This window comes from Hordeum vulgare, chromosome 6H (genome assembly GCF_904849725.1).
Source record: "Hordeum vulgare subsp. vulgare chromosome 6H, MorexV3_pseudomolecules_assembly, whole genome shotgun sequence".
Lineage (NCBI taxonomy): Eukaryota > Viridiplantae > Streptophyta > Magnoliopsida > Poales > Poaceae > Hordeum > Hordeum vulgare.
In genome coordinates, this window is record NC_058523.1 from 516,797,733 (window position 1) to 516,813,417 (window position 15,685).

The following is a 15,685-nucleotide window of genomic DNA, read 5'->3' on the forward strand; positions in this document are numbered from 1 at the left end:
AATCGACAATTCATCGGATCTTGACAAACAGACCGCAAAACAAAGATACATCGGATAGATCTCCATGAAGATCATGGAGAACTTTGTATTGAAGATCCAAGAGAGAGAAGAAGCCATCTATCTACTAGCTATGGACCCGAAGGTCTGTGGTAAACTACTCACGCATCATCGGAGAGGCAATGGTGTTGATGAAGAAGCCCTCCGTGTCCGAATTCCCCTCCGGTAGGGCACCAGAACGGTCCCCAGATGGGATCTCGCGGAAAAAGAAGCTTGCGGCGGCGGAAAAGTATTTTCGTGGCTCTCTCTATTGGTTTGGGGATTTTAGGGAATTTATAGGCGAAAGAGGTAGGGAAAAGGAGGCACGGGGTGCCACGAGCCTGCTAGGCGCCCCCCTGGGGCGCGCCTAGGGGGCTCGTGGCCTCCTCCATTGCCCTCTGCCTTGGTTATCAAGTCTTATGGATCCCTTCTGTTATGGAAAAAATCATCCCGAAGGTTTTATTCCGTTTGGACTTCGTTTAATATTCTTATCTGAAAAAGGTCAAAAACACGGAAAAAACAGAAACTGGCACTAGGCACTGAGTTAATAGGTTAGTCCCAAAAATGATATAAAATAGCATATAAATGCATATAAAACATCCCAAGTTGATAATATAATTGCATGGAACAATCAAAAATTATAGATACGTTGGAGATGTATCATGCCCTCGCGCCAAAATAAGGATGGGACCACATCTTGGGCGTTACACAAGCAAAGAAGGGCTCGACGACGGTTGCGGCCCAAATCGGCAGGGTCCGATGTTGCCTGTGGTGGTCGGAGTAGACGACGGCAATTCTGGCGATGAGCTGGTGCTGGACAGAGATGAAGGGGGTGGATGGGGTGACGCTACTCGAGTGAGTGCGCTACAGCAGCGCTGAAGGAGAGCGATAGTGGTGGCCTGACGGCAGCGGCGGCGGCTGGTTAGGAACGCGGTGACGATGCTCGAAGTAGGTGAGGAAGAACCCGATAGTGTGACAAAGACAGCGTGAACGATGGCGTTCCTGCACCGAAGGAGATGATGCGGTGTATACCTCACAAAATCGAGGCGGGGACGGCGGAGTGGACCGCGCTCCGTGACGCTATGGCCCGAAGGGGCGACGAAGTGGAAGCGCGTGGTCGGGGCGACGGCGGGAAGACCTCTAGGTGGCGGTGTGGACCGCATGCCGCGCCGCGACGACCCAAGGGGTAGCATAGCGGCAGTGTGCAGGTCAGTGCAACCACGGGGATGGCCTCATGCGGCGGTTGTTGGGGAACGTAGCATGGGAAACAAAAAAATTCCTACGCACACGCAAAACCTATCATGGTGATGATCATCTACGAGAGGGGATATCGGATCCACATACCCTTGTAGATCGCTCAGCGGGAAGCGTTAAGAAACGCGGTTGATGTAGTCGAACATCGTCGTGATCCGAATCATAGGCGTCCCACGAAATCCTTCCCGATCTAGTACCAAACGGACGGCACCTCCGCGTTCAACACACATACAGCTCGATGACGATCTCTGCCTTCTTGATCCAGCAAGAGAGAAGAAGAGGTAGCTGAATTCTCTAGCAACACGACGGTGTGGCGGTGATGGTGGTAGAGCTACTCCGGCAGGGCTTCGTCGTGCCGTATCGAACTAGCTACGGGGTGTCACGAAGTGGTGGTGGGAGAGAGGGCTGCACTATGGCTTAGGGTGCCAAAATCCTCTCTCACCTCCACTATATATAGGTGGAAGGGAGGGGTGGTGCCCTAGGGAAAAAACCCTAGGGCCGGCCAGTGCAAGAGGAGAGGGAGGAGTCCTCCTCGAACACAACTTGGAAGGAGGAGTCCTCCTTCCCCAATTCGGTAGGGCCTCCTCTCCTTTCCTTACTCCTTGTTTCGACCGAAGTGGCCTTCTTGTGATGGCCACCAGCCCACTAAGGGATGATGCGCCACCCTTGGGCCTCTTTGGTTCTCTCCCGGGTGGGTGGCCCCTCCCGATGGAACTTCAAAACCCATTCATAACTCCCGGTACTTTACTAGTAATGCCCGAAAACCTTCCGGAAGCCAAATGGATACTTCCTATATAGCAATATTTGTCTCCGCACCATTCCAGAAACCCTCGTGATGTCCAGGAACTCATCTAGGACTCCGAACAACATTTGGTTACCAACATCAATAATTCAATTATACCGAAACGTCATTGAACCTTAAGTGTGCATACCTCGTGGGTTCGAGAACTATGTACACATGACCGAGACACTCTCCGGTCAATATCCAATGCGGGACTTGGATGCCCATATTGGATACTACATATTCTACGAAGAACTTATCTGTTGAACCTCTATGTCAAGGATTCAGTTAATCCCGTATAACACTCTCTTTGTCCTTCGGTATGTTACCTGCCCGAGATTTGATCATCGGTATCTCCATACCTATTTCAATCTCGTTACTGGCAAGTCACTTTACTCGTTCGTAATACAAGATCCGGTGGCTAAATCTTTAGTCACATTGCTTGCAAGGCTTGTTTGTGATGTTGTATTACCGAGTGGGCCCCGAGATACCTCTCCGTCATACGGAGTGACAAATCCCAGTCTCGATCCATGCTAACTCAACGGACACCTTCGGAGATACCTGTGCTACGTTGCGATGTTTGATACACACAAGGCATTGCTCCGGTGTGAGTGAGTTACATGATCTCATGGTCATAGGAACATATACTTGACATGCAGAAAACAATAGCAACAAAATGACACGATCACAAGATACGTTTATAGTTTGGGTCTTGTCCATCACATCATTCTACTAATGATGTGATCCTGTTCTCAACTGACATCACTTGTCTATGGCTAGGAAACCTTAACCATCTTTGATCAACGAGCTAGTCAACTAGAGGCTCGCTAGGGACATTGTTTTGTCTATATATCCACACATGTATTTTTGTTTCCATTCAATACAATTATAGCATGGATAATAAACGATTATCTTGAAGCAGGAAATATAATAATAACTATTTTATTATTGCCTCTAGGGCATATTTCCAACAGTGTCCACTTGCACTAGAGTCAATAATCTAGCTTCACATCTATATGTGGTTTACAATGTAACGAATCTAACACCCATACTGTTCTGGTGTTGATCATGTTTTGCTCGTGGAAGAAGCTTTGAAGCTTTGCTTTATGTGAAGAGGCTCAGAAAACAGTGGATCTGCAACATTCAGATCTGTGTGCACTTTGCAAATACTTATGTCCTCCTCCTTGATGTAATCGCGGATGGCATTGAAGCGTCACTTTATGTGTCTGGTACTCTTGTGAAACATTGGTTCCTTGGCTAGAGCAATGGCACTAGTGTTGTCACATAACAGATTTATTGGATCCAATGCACTTGGCACAACTCCAAGATATGTCATGAACTGCTTCATCCAAACACCTTCTTTAGCCGCCTCCGAGGCAGATATGTACTCTGCTTCGCATGTAGAATCAGCTACAATGCTTTGCTTGGAACTACACCAACTTACGGCACCCCCATTAAGAATAAATATGTATCCGGTTTGTGACTTAGAGTCATCCGGATCAATGTCGAAGCTTGCATTGACGTAACCCTTTACGATGATCTCTTCGTCACCTCCATAAACAAGAAACATTTCCTTGGTCCTTTTCAGGTACTTCAAAATATTCTTAACCATTGTCTAGTGCTCCATTCCTGGATTACTTTGAAACCTGCCTACCATAGTTATGGCAAGGCTGACATCCGGTCTAGTGCACAACATTGCATACATGAAAGACCCTATGGCAGATTTGTCTATCTTCTGCAGTCACTGGGCATTGAGTCTTAGTCAACTTTATACCTTGTAAACAGGCAAGAAGCCCTTATTGGATTGTTCCATTTTGAACTTTTCAAAATCTTATCAAGGTATGTGCTTTTTGAAAGTCCTATTATGCGTCTTGATCTATTTCTATAGATCTTAATGCCTAATATGTAAGCAGCTTCTCCGAGGTCCTTCATTAAAAAACTTTTATCGAAGTAATACTTTACGCTTCCCAAAAGTTCTACATTATTTCCAATCAACAATATGTCATCCACATATAATATTAGAAATGCTATAGAGATCCAACTCACTTTCTTGTAAATACAAGCTTCTCCAAAAACTTCTATAAACCCGAACGCCTTGATCACCTCATCAGAGCGCTGATTCCAACTCTGAGATGCTTGCACCAGTCCATAAATGGATCGCTGGAGCTTGCACACTTTGTTAGCATTCTCTGGATCGACAAAACCTTCTGGTTGCATCATATACAACTCTTCCTTAAGAAACCCGCTAAGGAATGCTGTTTTGACATCCATCTGCCAAATTTCATTATCAAAAAATGCAGTTATTTCTAAAATGATTCTGACAGACTTAAGCATCACTACTGGTGAGAAGGTCTCATCGTAGTCAACTCTTTGAACTTCTGAAAAAACCCTTTGCCACAAGTCGAGTTTTATACATGGTCACATTACCGTCCGCGTCCGTCTTCTTCCTAAAGATCCATTTGTTCTGAATGGCCTTTAGGCTTTCACATAATACTTCCAAAGTACATACTTCGTTTTCATACATATATCCTATCTCGGATTTCATGGCCTCTAACCATTTGTTGGAATCCGGGCCCACCATTGCTTCGCCATATCTCGCAGGTTCATTGTTTTCTAACAATATAATTGATACGACAAGATTCCCGTACCACTAAGGAGAAGTATGTGCCCTTGTCGACCTACGAGGTCCGATAGCAACTTGATCTGAAGTTTCATGATCATCATCATTAGCTTCCTCTTTAACTGGTGTAGCCTCGACAGAAACTTCTTTCTGTCCCGCGCCACCATCTGGTTGAAGCAAAGGTTCTACAACCTCATCAAGTTCTATCTTCCTCCCACTCAATTCTTTTGAGAGAAACTGATCTTTCTCAAGAAAAGCTCCGTCCTTAGCGACAAACACTTTGCCCTTGGATCTGAGATAGAAGGTATACCCAACTGTCTCTTTTGGGTAACCTATGAAGACACAATTTTCCGCTTTGGGTTCCAGCTTTTCAGGCTGAAGCTTTTTGATAAGCATCACATCCCCAAACTTTAAGAAACGACAACTTTGGCTTCTTGCCATACCATAGTTCATATGGTGTCGTCTCAACGGATTTTGATGGTGCCCTATTTAAAGTGAATGCAGCTATCTCCAATGCATAGCCCCAAAATGATAACGACAAATCGGTAAGAGACATCATAGAATGCACCATACCTAATAAAGTACGATTCCTACGTTCGGACACACCATTACGCCGTGGTGTTCTAGGTGGTGTCAACTGTGAAATAATTCCACATTGTCTTAAGTGAGCACCAAACTCGTAACTCAAATACTCACCTCCTCGATCAGATCGTAGGAATTTGATCTTCTTGTTACGATGATTTTTAACTTCACTTTGAAATTGCTTGAACCTTTCAAACGTTTCAGACTTGTGCTTCATTAAGTAAATATAACCATATCTACTCAAATCATCTGTGAAGGTGAGAAAATAACAATATCCACCGTGCGCCTCTATGCTCATCGGTCCGCACACATCGGTATGTATGATCTCCAACAAATCACTTGCACGCTCCATTGTTCCGGAGAACCGAGTCTTAGTCATCTTGCCCATGAGATATGGTTCACATGTGTCAAGTGATTCAAAATCAAGTGACTCCAAAAGTCCATCAGCATGGAGTTTCTTCATGCATTTTACACCAATATGACCTAAGCGGCAGTGCCACAAGAAAGTGGCACTATCATTATCAACTCCACATCTTTTGATCTCAGTGTTATGTATATGTGTATCATCACTACCCAGATTCAACATGAATAAATCCCTCACATTGGGTGCATGACTATAAAAGATATTACTTATATAAATAGAACAACCTTATTCTCTGATTTCAATGACCCCTCGCAATAAACAACATCCAGATATAATTTTCATGCTTAACGTAGGCACTAAATAACATTTATTCAGGTTCATCATTAATCCCGATGGTAACTGAAATGAGATCGTGTCGACAACAATCGCATCAACCATGGAACCATTTCCCACGGGAATCGTCACTTCATCCTTCGTCATCCTTCGTTTATTCCACGGTTTCTGTTTCGAGTTGCAAATGTGAGCAACAGAACCGGTATCAAATACTCACGCACTACTACGAGAGCTGGTGAGGTACACATCAATAACATGTATATCAAATATACCTTGTTTGGCGTTGGCCGCCCTTTTATCGGGACATACTTGGGGCAGTTTCGCTTCCACTCACAAGTCCCCTTGCAATAATAGCACTCAGTTTTCCTTCTTGCCCTTGCCGTTTTTCTTGAAGCTAGTGGTTTTATTGCCCATTCAATACAATTATAGCATGGATAATAAACGATTCTCTTGAAATAGGAAATATAATAATTATTATTTTATTATTGCCTCTAGGGCATATTTCCAACAGCGGTAGGAACCATGTGCCGCGACACTACAGCCCGGAGAGGCGGTGTAGCGCCAACTCGCCGGTCACGGAACCACATGTCGCGGCACTACGACCCAAAGGAGCGACGTAGTAGTAACGCGCGAGTCAGTGCAGACACGGGGAGAACCACAGGGAGGCGGCACTGCGGCCCGACGGAGCGACGCAGGGGTAGCCCGGCACTCGATCGATGAAGGGACGCGCTTTACTCGGGACAGTCTTCAGGGGAGCTGCGGAAGCGCGTGCAACCGATAGGCCAGATCGGTCGTACCGCATAGATGAGGTGGACCGCGGACGGGCGGGTGATCAATCCGATCGCGCACGAGGTCGGGGACGTGGCTCGATGGACGCGGGGTGGTGGCATCCGAGATGATGACGGTCGCGGCTAGAGCTGAAAAGACAGCCTGATATGGCCGATGAGGTAGTCGGCCTGACGCAGCCGGGCCGACGTGCCCGACGAGGCTGACGACCAGCATCCGACGAGCCCCATGTGGCCGGATCCGACGAGCCTAACAGCCAACGACGGGGCCGGCAAGGAGATGGCTAGGCGGCTGTAGACGCACGGCGGAGGAGGGTGGTGACGGAGCAGTCCAGGGCAGCGACGGCTGATGCAGGGCGACGGGCAAACAGACGCGCGGTCGACGCTCATGAGGGGCCTCCGCGTCACGCGAGGCCGTCGAGTCGGTGAAGAGGTCGGGCCGTGGTGATGTCGGAATAGAGGCGCGGTGGTCGACGGCAGCGGCGGACGATCTAACCCGATTCTAAATCAGAAACCAAAAAGAAAACGTCAATCAAAGTGACTGGCGGAAGAAAGAAAAACCCGAATCAAGAGATTGAAAAAAAGACTCTTTATAACAGCCCGTCAACAAGACCGACGGACGGATCCTAGCTACGGACAGCGCCCCGGTTATGGAGGCCGACAGCCGCGGCGCGGCGCTGCGTAGCAGTGCAGCGTGAAGTCATAGATAGACTGTAGAGGGCATGGCGGCAAGTGAAAACACACTTCCGTTTGTTCTGTTGAGTCAGTTGGATCTGCTCCGGCCATTGTTTATCACGGCGCCTGCTTATCCCTCCGAAAGTTTGAGCAAAAGGTGCAGCTTCTTTCTAGTACAGAAATGACGTCCAGAGTTGCAGCAACCCATTCGGAACTCCTTGGGGATGCCAACGAAATTAAATGGGATAAAACTTAGTGAAGAATCTGCTTATCCCTCACGAATTGAATGCTCATCGAACGAATGAATATTTGGATATATGTTGATCTCTTCGGACTGAAAAAAGTTTGAAACTCGCTAGAAACTTTCTGAAACTGCTGTGTCCAGTTTTATCCGCCTCGAGGGACGCACCTCATCCAGGTTATTCAGAAGGTGCCATCAGTTGCTGCTGATCTCACGAACTGTTGCTTACAAGCAGGACGTCTGAACTGAACCTTATTTTAGTGCGGAAAGCTAAACCCTTTTGGGGTTGATCATGTACAAAACTATACCACTCCCAGTTGAGTAGTTTCCGTGTTCTTGCAAATTCTTCTTGGCTTGCCTACAGACATACAGTTGCGGTAGATGAAGGTTTGTAATTGTAACCACAGCACACTATTCGATGAAAAATGCTCGAATGTTCTGTCCTCAGAAAAACAGAGGTTGAGGATAACTGACGGTCGTATTGACCGGTGCCTTCTTATGGAAGGCGAAGGCTGCCTCCATCTACATCACTTGGGCATTGAATCGCCTTTTGAGCTCACCGTACCGGCCGATAACAAACTCCGGCCGACATATCCACTGGCCCAAAGGAGCATTCAAGTCGAGCACACGAGAAAGTGATTTGCAAGTTGCACACCGGCAGCAATTCCGGCATGCTGCAGCACACTATAAATACCTGGCCAGACACACAAGCTGAATGCATCAGTTCTCCATCGTACTCTTCGAGAGCACAGCAAGAGAGAGCTGAAGAACATGGCGAACAAACACTTGTCCCTCTCCCTCTTCCTCGTCCTCCTTGGCCTGTCGGCCAGCTTGGCCTCCGGGCAAGTCCTCTTTCAGGTAAGATCTTGTCCTATCTTCAGATTCTGTATGTACCGCGATCATGTTTTGGACTGAGTTTTGGGTTCTGCATGCGACAGGGCTTCAACTGGGAGTCGTGGAAGCACAATGGCGGGTGGTACAACTTCCTGATGGGCAAGGTGGACGACATCGCCGCCGCCGGCATCACGCACGTCTGGCTCCCTCCGGCGTCGCAGTCCGTCGCCGAGCAAGGGTACATGCCGGGCCGGCTGTACGATCTGGACGCCTCCAAGTACGGCAACAAGGCGCAGCTCAAGTCCCTCATCGGGGCGCTCCACGGCAAGGGCGTCAAGGCCATCGCCGACATCGTCATCAACCACCGCACGGCGGAGCACAAGGACGGCCGGGGCATCTACTGCATCTTCGAGGGCGGCACCCCCGACGCCCGCCTCGACTGGGGGCCCCACATGATCTGCCGCGACGACCGGCCCTACGCTGACGGCACCGGCAACCCGGACACCGGCGCCGACTTCGGGGCCGCCCCCGACATCGACCACCTCAACCTGCGCGTCCAGAAGGAGCTCGTCGAGTGGCTCAACTGGCTCAAGGCCGACATCGGCTTCGACGGCTGGCGCTTCGACTTCGCCAAGGGCTACTCCGCGGACGTCGCCAAGATTTACATTGACCGCTCGGAGCCCAGCTTCGCCGTGGCCGAGATATGGACGTCGCTCGCGTACGGCGGGGACGGCCCCTGGTGGAAAAACAGGCTTCCGTCCAGCCTCATAAGTCGCGAAGCTGTAGGAACCGCGACTAATGGGACCTTTAGTCGCGGTTCTGTAGGTGAACCGCGACCAAAGGCCTGGGCCCAGGGCGCTCGGTGGCCAGCTGGTGCACGTGAGGGGCTTTAGTCGCGGTTGGCCAGGACAACCGCGACTAAAGGCCTTCGGGCACCTTTAGTCACGGTTTGCCAGTCCAACCGCAACTAAAGCCCCTCCCCTATATATACCCATCCAGCAGCCAACACTTAGCCATTTGGAGCCATTCTCTTCACAAGTGGGTGTAGGTTTGCTTTTGGTTCCTCTTATGCACATAAGGTGTTTGATGAAATGCCCCAAGAGCATGAAACAAACATGACATGAAGTGTTGGAGCCACACTCCTCGATCGCGGTTAGCAACTTGATGAACCTTTGATGTGTCATTGATAAAATATGCATGTGTGTAGTTCATTGTTTAATTTATATTGTTTGTAGCTAGTTAGTTTAACAAATGCATGATGGTTAATTATATATTTTATATTATAATAATGCAGATGAATCGGCAATGGATGTACGGTAACCGACTCTCCGGCGAGTTCACTACGGGTTTGAAAGATTTCCTCGTAGTGGCTAATGCGAACAAGCGGGGGGTTTTGTTATCTGTCCATGTGTTAACTGTAAGAATCAGAAGGGTTACTCTTCCTCAAGAGATGTTCACATGCATCTGCTTCGGCACGGTTTCATGTCAAGCTATAATTGTTGGACCAAGCATGGAGAAAGAGGGGTTATAATGGAAGAAGATGAAGAAGGGGATGATTTCATCGATGAAAGCTATCTTGCTCATTTCGGTGATACTTTCATGGAGGATGCTGAAGGTGAAGGGGAAGGTGAAGAAGAGGCACGTGATGATCCCGTTGATGATCTTGGTCGGACCATTGCTGATGCACGGAGACGCTGCGAAACTGAAAAGGAGAGGGAGAATTTGGATCGCATGTTAGAGGATCACAGAAAGGCGCTGTACCCCGGATGCGATGATGGTCTGAAAAAGCTGGGTTGCACACTGGATTTGCTGAAATGGAAGGCAGAGGCAGGTGTAGCTGACTCGGCATTTGAAAACTTGCTGAAAATGTTGAAGAATATGTTTCCAAAGGATAACGAGTTGCCCGCCAGTACGTACGAAGCAAAGAAGGTTGTCTGCCCTCTAGGTTTAGAGGTTCTGAAGATACATGCATGCATCAACGACTGCATCCTCTACCGCGGTGAATACGAGAATTTGAATGAATGCCCGGTATGCACTGCATTGCGTTATAAGATCAGAGGCGATGACCCTGGTGACGATGTTGAGGGCCAGAAACCCAGGAAGAGGGTTCCCGCCAAGGTGATGTGGTATGCTCCTATAATACCACGGTTGAAACGTCTGTTCAGGAACAAAGAGCATGCCAAGTTGTTGCGATGGCACAAAGAGGACCGTAAGTCGGACGGGGAGTTGAGACACACCGCAGATGGAACGCAATGGAGAAAGATCGACAGATGGTTCAAAGATTTTGCAGCTGACGCAAGGAACATAAGATTTGCTCTAAGTACGGATGGCATGAATCCTTTTGGCGAGCAGAGCTCCAGCCATAGCACCTGGCCCGTGACTCTATGCATCTACAACCTTCCTCCTTGGTTGTGCATGAAGCGGAAGTTCATTATGATGCCAGTGCTCATCCAAGGTCCGAAGCAACCCGGCAACGACATCGATGTGTACCTAAGGCCATTAGTTGATGAACTTTTACAGCTGTGGGGTGGTGTCCGTGTGTGGGATGAGCACAAACAAGAGGAATTTGACCTACGAGCGTTGCTTTTCGTAACCATCAACGATTGGCCTGCTCTTAGTAACCTTTCGGGACTGTCAAATAAGGGATACAATGCATGCACGCACTGCTTACATGAGACTGAAAGTGTACATTTGCCAAATTGTAAGAAGAACGTGTACCTTGGGCATCGTCGATTTCTTCTGAAAATTCATCCAGTAAGAAAGAAAGGCAAGCATTACAACGGCAAGGCAGATCACCGGCCGAAGCCTGCGGAACGCACTGGTGCTGAGGTATTTGATATGGTCAAGGATTTGAAAGTCATCTTTGGAAAGGGTCCTGGCGGACAATCAGTTCCGAAGGGAGCTGACGGGCACGCAGCCATGTGGAAGAAGAAATCTATATTCTGGGAGCTAGAATATTGGAAAGTCCTAGATGTCCGCTCTGCAATCGACGTGATGCACGTTACGAAGAATATTTGCGTGAACCTCCTAAGCTTCTTGGGCGTGTATGGGAAGACAAATGATACAAAGGAAGCACGGCAGGACCAGCAACGTTTGAAAGACCCTGATGACCGGCATCCGGAATGGTTTCAAGGTCGTGCCAGCTACGCTCTGACCAAAGAAGAGAAGGTCATCTTTTTTGAATGCCTGAGCAGTATGAAGGTCCCGTCTGGATTCTCGTCCAATATAAAGGGAATAATAAACATGGCGGAGAAAAAGTTCCAAAACCTGAAGTCTCACGACTGCCACGTGATTATGACGCAATTGCTTCCGATTGCTTTGAGGGGGCTCCTGCCGGAAAATGTTCGAGTAGCCATTGTGAAGCTATGTGCATTCCTCAATGCAATCTCTCAGAAGGTAATCAATCCAGAAGTTCTACCACGGTTACAGAACGATGTGATCCAATGTCTTGTCAGTTTCGAGTTGGTGTTCCCGCCATCCTTCTTCAATATTATGACGCACCTCCTGGTTCACCTAGTCGAAGAGATTTTCGTTCTCGGTCCTGTATTTCTACACAATATGTTCCCCTTCGAGAGGTTCATGGGAGTATTAAAGAAATATGTTCGTAACCGTGCTAGGCCAGAAGGAAGCATCGCCAAGGGCTATGGAAATGAGGAGGTAATTGAGTTTTGTGTTGACTTTGTTCCTGACCTTAAGCCGATTGGTCTTCCTCGATCGCGGCACGAGGGGAGACTAAGTGGAAAAGGCACGATCGGAAGGAAATCAACGATATGTATGGACGGCCATTCTCTGACTGAAGCACACCACACTGTACTGACCAATTCCAGCTTGGTGGCTCCGTACTTTGAGAAACACAAGAATATTTTACGCTCTGACAACCCGGGGAAGCCTGAATCCTGGATTAGGAAGGCCCACATGGAGACTTTCGGCAGTTGGTTGAGAAAACATTTAATGAATGACAATGATGTTGTAGATCAGCTGTACATGTTGGCCAAGACACCATCTTCGACTATAACGACTTTCCAAGGGTACGAGATAAATGGGAATACATTTTACACGATCGCCCAAGATAAAAAGAGCACCAACCAAAACAGTGGTGTCCGCTTTGATGCAGCAACCGAGAATGGGCAAGAGGTCACATATTATGGTTACATAGAGGAGATATGGGAACTTGACTATGGACCCTCCTTTAAGGTCCCTTTGTTCCGGTGCAAATGGTTCAAGCTAACAGGAGGTGGGGTAAAGGTGGACCAGCAATACGGAATGACAATGGTGGATTTCAACAATCTTGGTTACCTTGACGAACCATTCGTCCTAGCGAAAGATGTCGCTCAGGTTTTCTATGTGAAGGACATGAGTAGCAAACCGAGGAAACGGAAAGATAAGAAAACGATCAGTACATCATGCGATGATCCAAAGCGCCACATTGTTATTTCAGGGAAAAGAAACATCGTGGGAGTGGAGGACAAGACAGACATGTCAGAAGATTATAATATGTTTGCTGAAATTCCGCCCTTCAAAGTGAACACCGACCCAAGCATTAAGTTAAATGATGAGGATGCTCCATGGATACGGCACAATCGTAAGCAAGCAGGGACACAAGGGAAGAAATGATGTGTAATAATTTGGAGTGATTTAGTCATACTCCTGCCTAGGCGTATAATATGCATACTCGTAGTCTTCATAGCCGCCGTCGTCGTTGTACTGGTAGTCGTCGCCTTCTAAGTTGCCGTCGTCGTCGTCGCTGCTGTCGTCGCTGTCGTCGGGCGGCGCTCGTGGCTCGAACTGAGGGTAGCGCAGGCGGGGGATATCGCCGGCCGTGATGTAGTCCATGACGCTCTGCAGAGTCCGGCCGTACCACCATAGCCGACGGCCGGCCTCGTGGAAGTCCCCAGGAGGCAGACCGTCCTCCTCATACCTGGCGAGCGCCCTCTCACGCCGATTGATGAAGAAGGCGTCCCAAGTATGCTGGTTATCGGGATGCCAGCGGGGATTCATCCGCTGCTCCGGCGTGAGGTCGAGGTAGTAGTGGTTCGTGATGGCCGCCCGGCGCGCAGTACCCTGAGGGACGGGAGGGACCGGCACGCCGCCGGCGCTTAGGCTCCAGCCGGTGGGGACGCGGTAGCCCGGTGGACAAGGGTAGTTCGAGGCGCAAAGCTCCTCCACCTGCTGGTAGGTTAGAGTGGGTGCGGTGGAAGCCATGAGAGAGTGATGAGAGATTGTAGAGATGTGATAATGCTGGCCAAGCCGGGCTACATATATGTAGTGAGAAATGGCGGGAAAAATGGGAGCGGGAAGACAGGAGGCGGGAAGACAGGAGGCGGGAAGAAAGTGGCGGGAAGAAAGAGGCGGGAAGACAGGGAAGAAATGGCGGGAAGAAGAGGAATCCAGAGCTGGTCATCTAACCTTTAGTCCCGGCTGGTTGGTGCAACCGGGACTAAAGGCCAGACCAACTGCGACTAAAGGTCGTTGCGCGCGGGGAACGCAAAAACGACCTCTCAGCGGGCGGATAGGAGAAGAAAGGGGCGGCGCGCTCACGGCTCGGGCGAGAGGCCTCTCAGCGGGGCATCACAGCCACCGCACCAGGCTGGCGTGAGCAAGATGGGTCGAGGCCGAAGGCCGGCCCAGGCCGGGGGGGAGAGAGGCTGTGGCCAATGTTCCCTTTAAATGGATTCTCTTTTTTCTGTCCCGTTTTAGGCAGATTCAATGTATTGTCTCTATGCATATTTTTCCTACGAAAATATGCTTAGAAAACAGAAAATAAAATGTTTGAAGTTTCTATAAAAGCAATGATGATTTTTCTGAAAAGAAAAAGATAAAAGGTTCTGAAAATAAAAGAAGATTTGGGAGGGGCCTTTAGTCGCGGTTGGTCTGGCAAACCGCGACTAAAGGTTACCCTTTAGTCGCGGGTCGCCTCCCCAACCGCGACTAAAGGGGGGGGCGCGGGAACGCAAAAAACCCGCCAAAAACCCTTTAGTCGCGGTTGGGGAGGCGACCCGCGACTAAAGGGTACCTTTAGTCGCGGGTCGCGTCCCCAACCGCGACTAAAGGGGGGGGGCTATAAATACAAGTGCGGGTCGCCTCCCCTGCCGCCGTCTTCTCCATCTCTCTCGTCTTCTCCGATTCTCTGCCGCGCGCACCGAAGGCCTGCCGCCGCCGTCGCCCTCGCCCTCGTCGACGCCGCCCGCCGTCGCCCTCGCCCTCGTCGCCGCCCGCCGTCGCCCTCGCCCGTGACTAAAGGGTTCACCCCTATCCTTTCATCTTTCCCGCGCCGCGCCCGCCTTCCTCGCTTCCTGTCGCCGCCTACTGCCCCCTCCGCTCGAAGCATTGCGCTCGTCGCTGCGCTCATAGCCGCCCTCGTCCCCGCGCCCATCGATGCCGACAGGGCTCGCAGAAATCAAGAACGAACATCTCATCCCGACGTCCCGTGGGTAGTTCGTCTTGGAAGAACGTCTTGGAAGAAAAAGAACAGAGACTATCTATTTAAAAGTTTCATCGAATATAAAAAGTTTCATCGAATATGAAAAAGAACAGAGACTATCAAATATGAAAAAGTTTCATCGAATATAAAAAAGATCATCGAGTTAAAAAATCATCAATTTAAATAATTAATCAATCTAAATTGAAAAAAATTAGCGAATTTGGAAAAGTTCACCATTTTTGGTTGAGTTTAAGACTATCTATTTTGGTTGAGTTATTGCAGGACATGATTTTGGGAATGTATCAATTATCTTTTAGATTATTTCAAGTTACTTTATTTGTGTAGTTTAAATTATGTGTGGGATCAATTGTGAGTATCAAAAAATCAACAGAAAACCAAGAAGAGAGGGAGTCATGGGACGAAAAAACAAAGGGAGTAGGAGAGGCAACGGAACCAACTCCTCTTTTAATAATGAGATACTTACATAATATTTACTCCCTCCGTTTTTAAATAATTATAGTCAAAAAAAGATAGTCTAGTTTTTTTAACTACAATTATTTAGGAACAAATAAAGTATTTTCTTTTATGATTAAAAACTAGCAAATGAACCAGCGAATCGGCGGTCGGCCAGTGCAAAGCTGAAGCAGCAGGTTCACGGTCAAAAACTCTAGTTAACACTTTTTCATGTGTCGGATATTCAGCCACAGCCGTCGGGAAGACTATGCAAGAACAAAGAAAAAGAAATAAAGAAAGGGAGGT

At 48.5% G+C, this 15,685-nt stretch overlaps 1 protein-coding gene across 1 annotated transcript; it reads left to right on the forward strand.

Annotated features, from left to right (window-relative positions):
* Positions 1 to 8,394: 8,394 nt before the first annotated feature.
* LOC123405720 (alpha-amylase type B isozyme-like) lies at positions 8,395 to 15,215 on the forward strand. Its single transcript, XM_045099303.1, has 3 exons — positions 8,395 to 8,529; positions 8,610 to 9,244; positions 15,209 to 15,215. Exons 1-3 carry the CDS (start codon positions 8,443 to 8,445, stop codon positions 15,213 to 15,215), a joined length of 729 nt encoding a protein of 242 aa, XP_044955238.1. The 5' UTR covers positions 8,395 to 8,442.
* The last annotated feature ends 470 nt before the right edge of the window (positions 15,216 to 15,685 follow it).

Bases quoted from the DNA above. Each gene is read 5' to 3' on its own strand.
- LOC123405720 (XM_045099303.1), top strand. From the start codon at position 8,443: ATGGCGAACAAACACTTGTCCCTCTCCCTCTTCCTCGTCCTCCTTGGC. The intron at 8,530-8,609 runs GTAAGATCTTGT...TGCATGCGACAG, and splicing joins CCGGGCAAGTCCTCTTTCAG to GGCTTCAACTGGGAGTCGTG.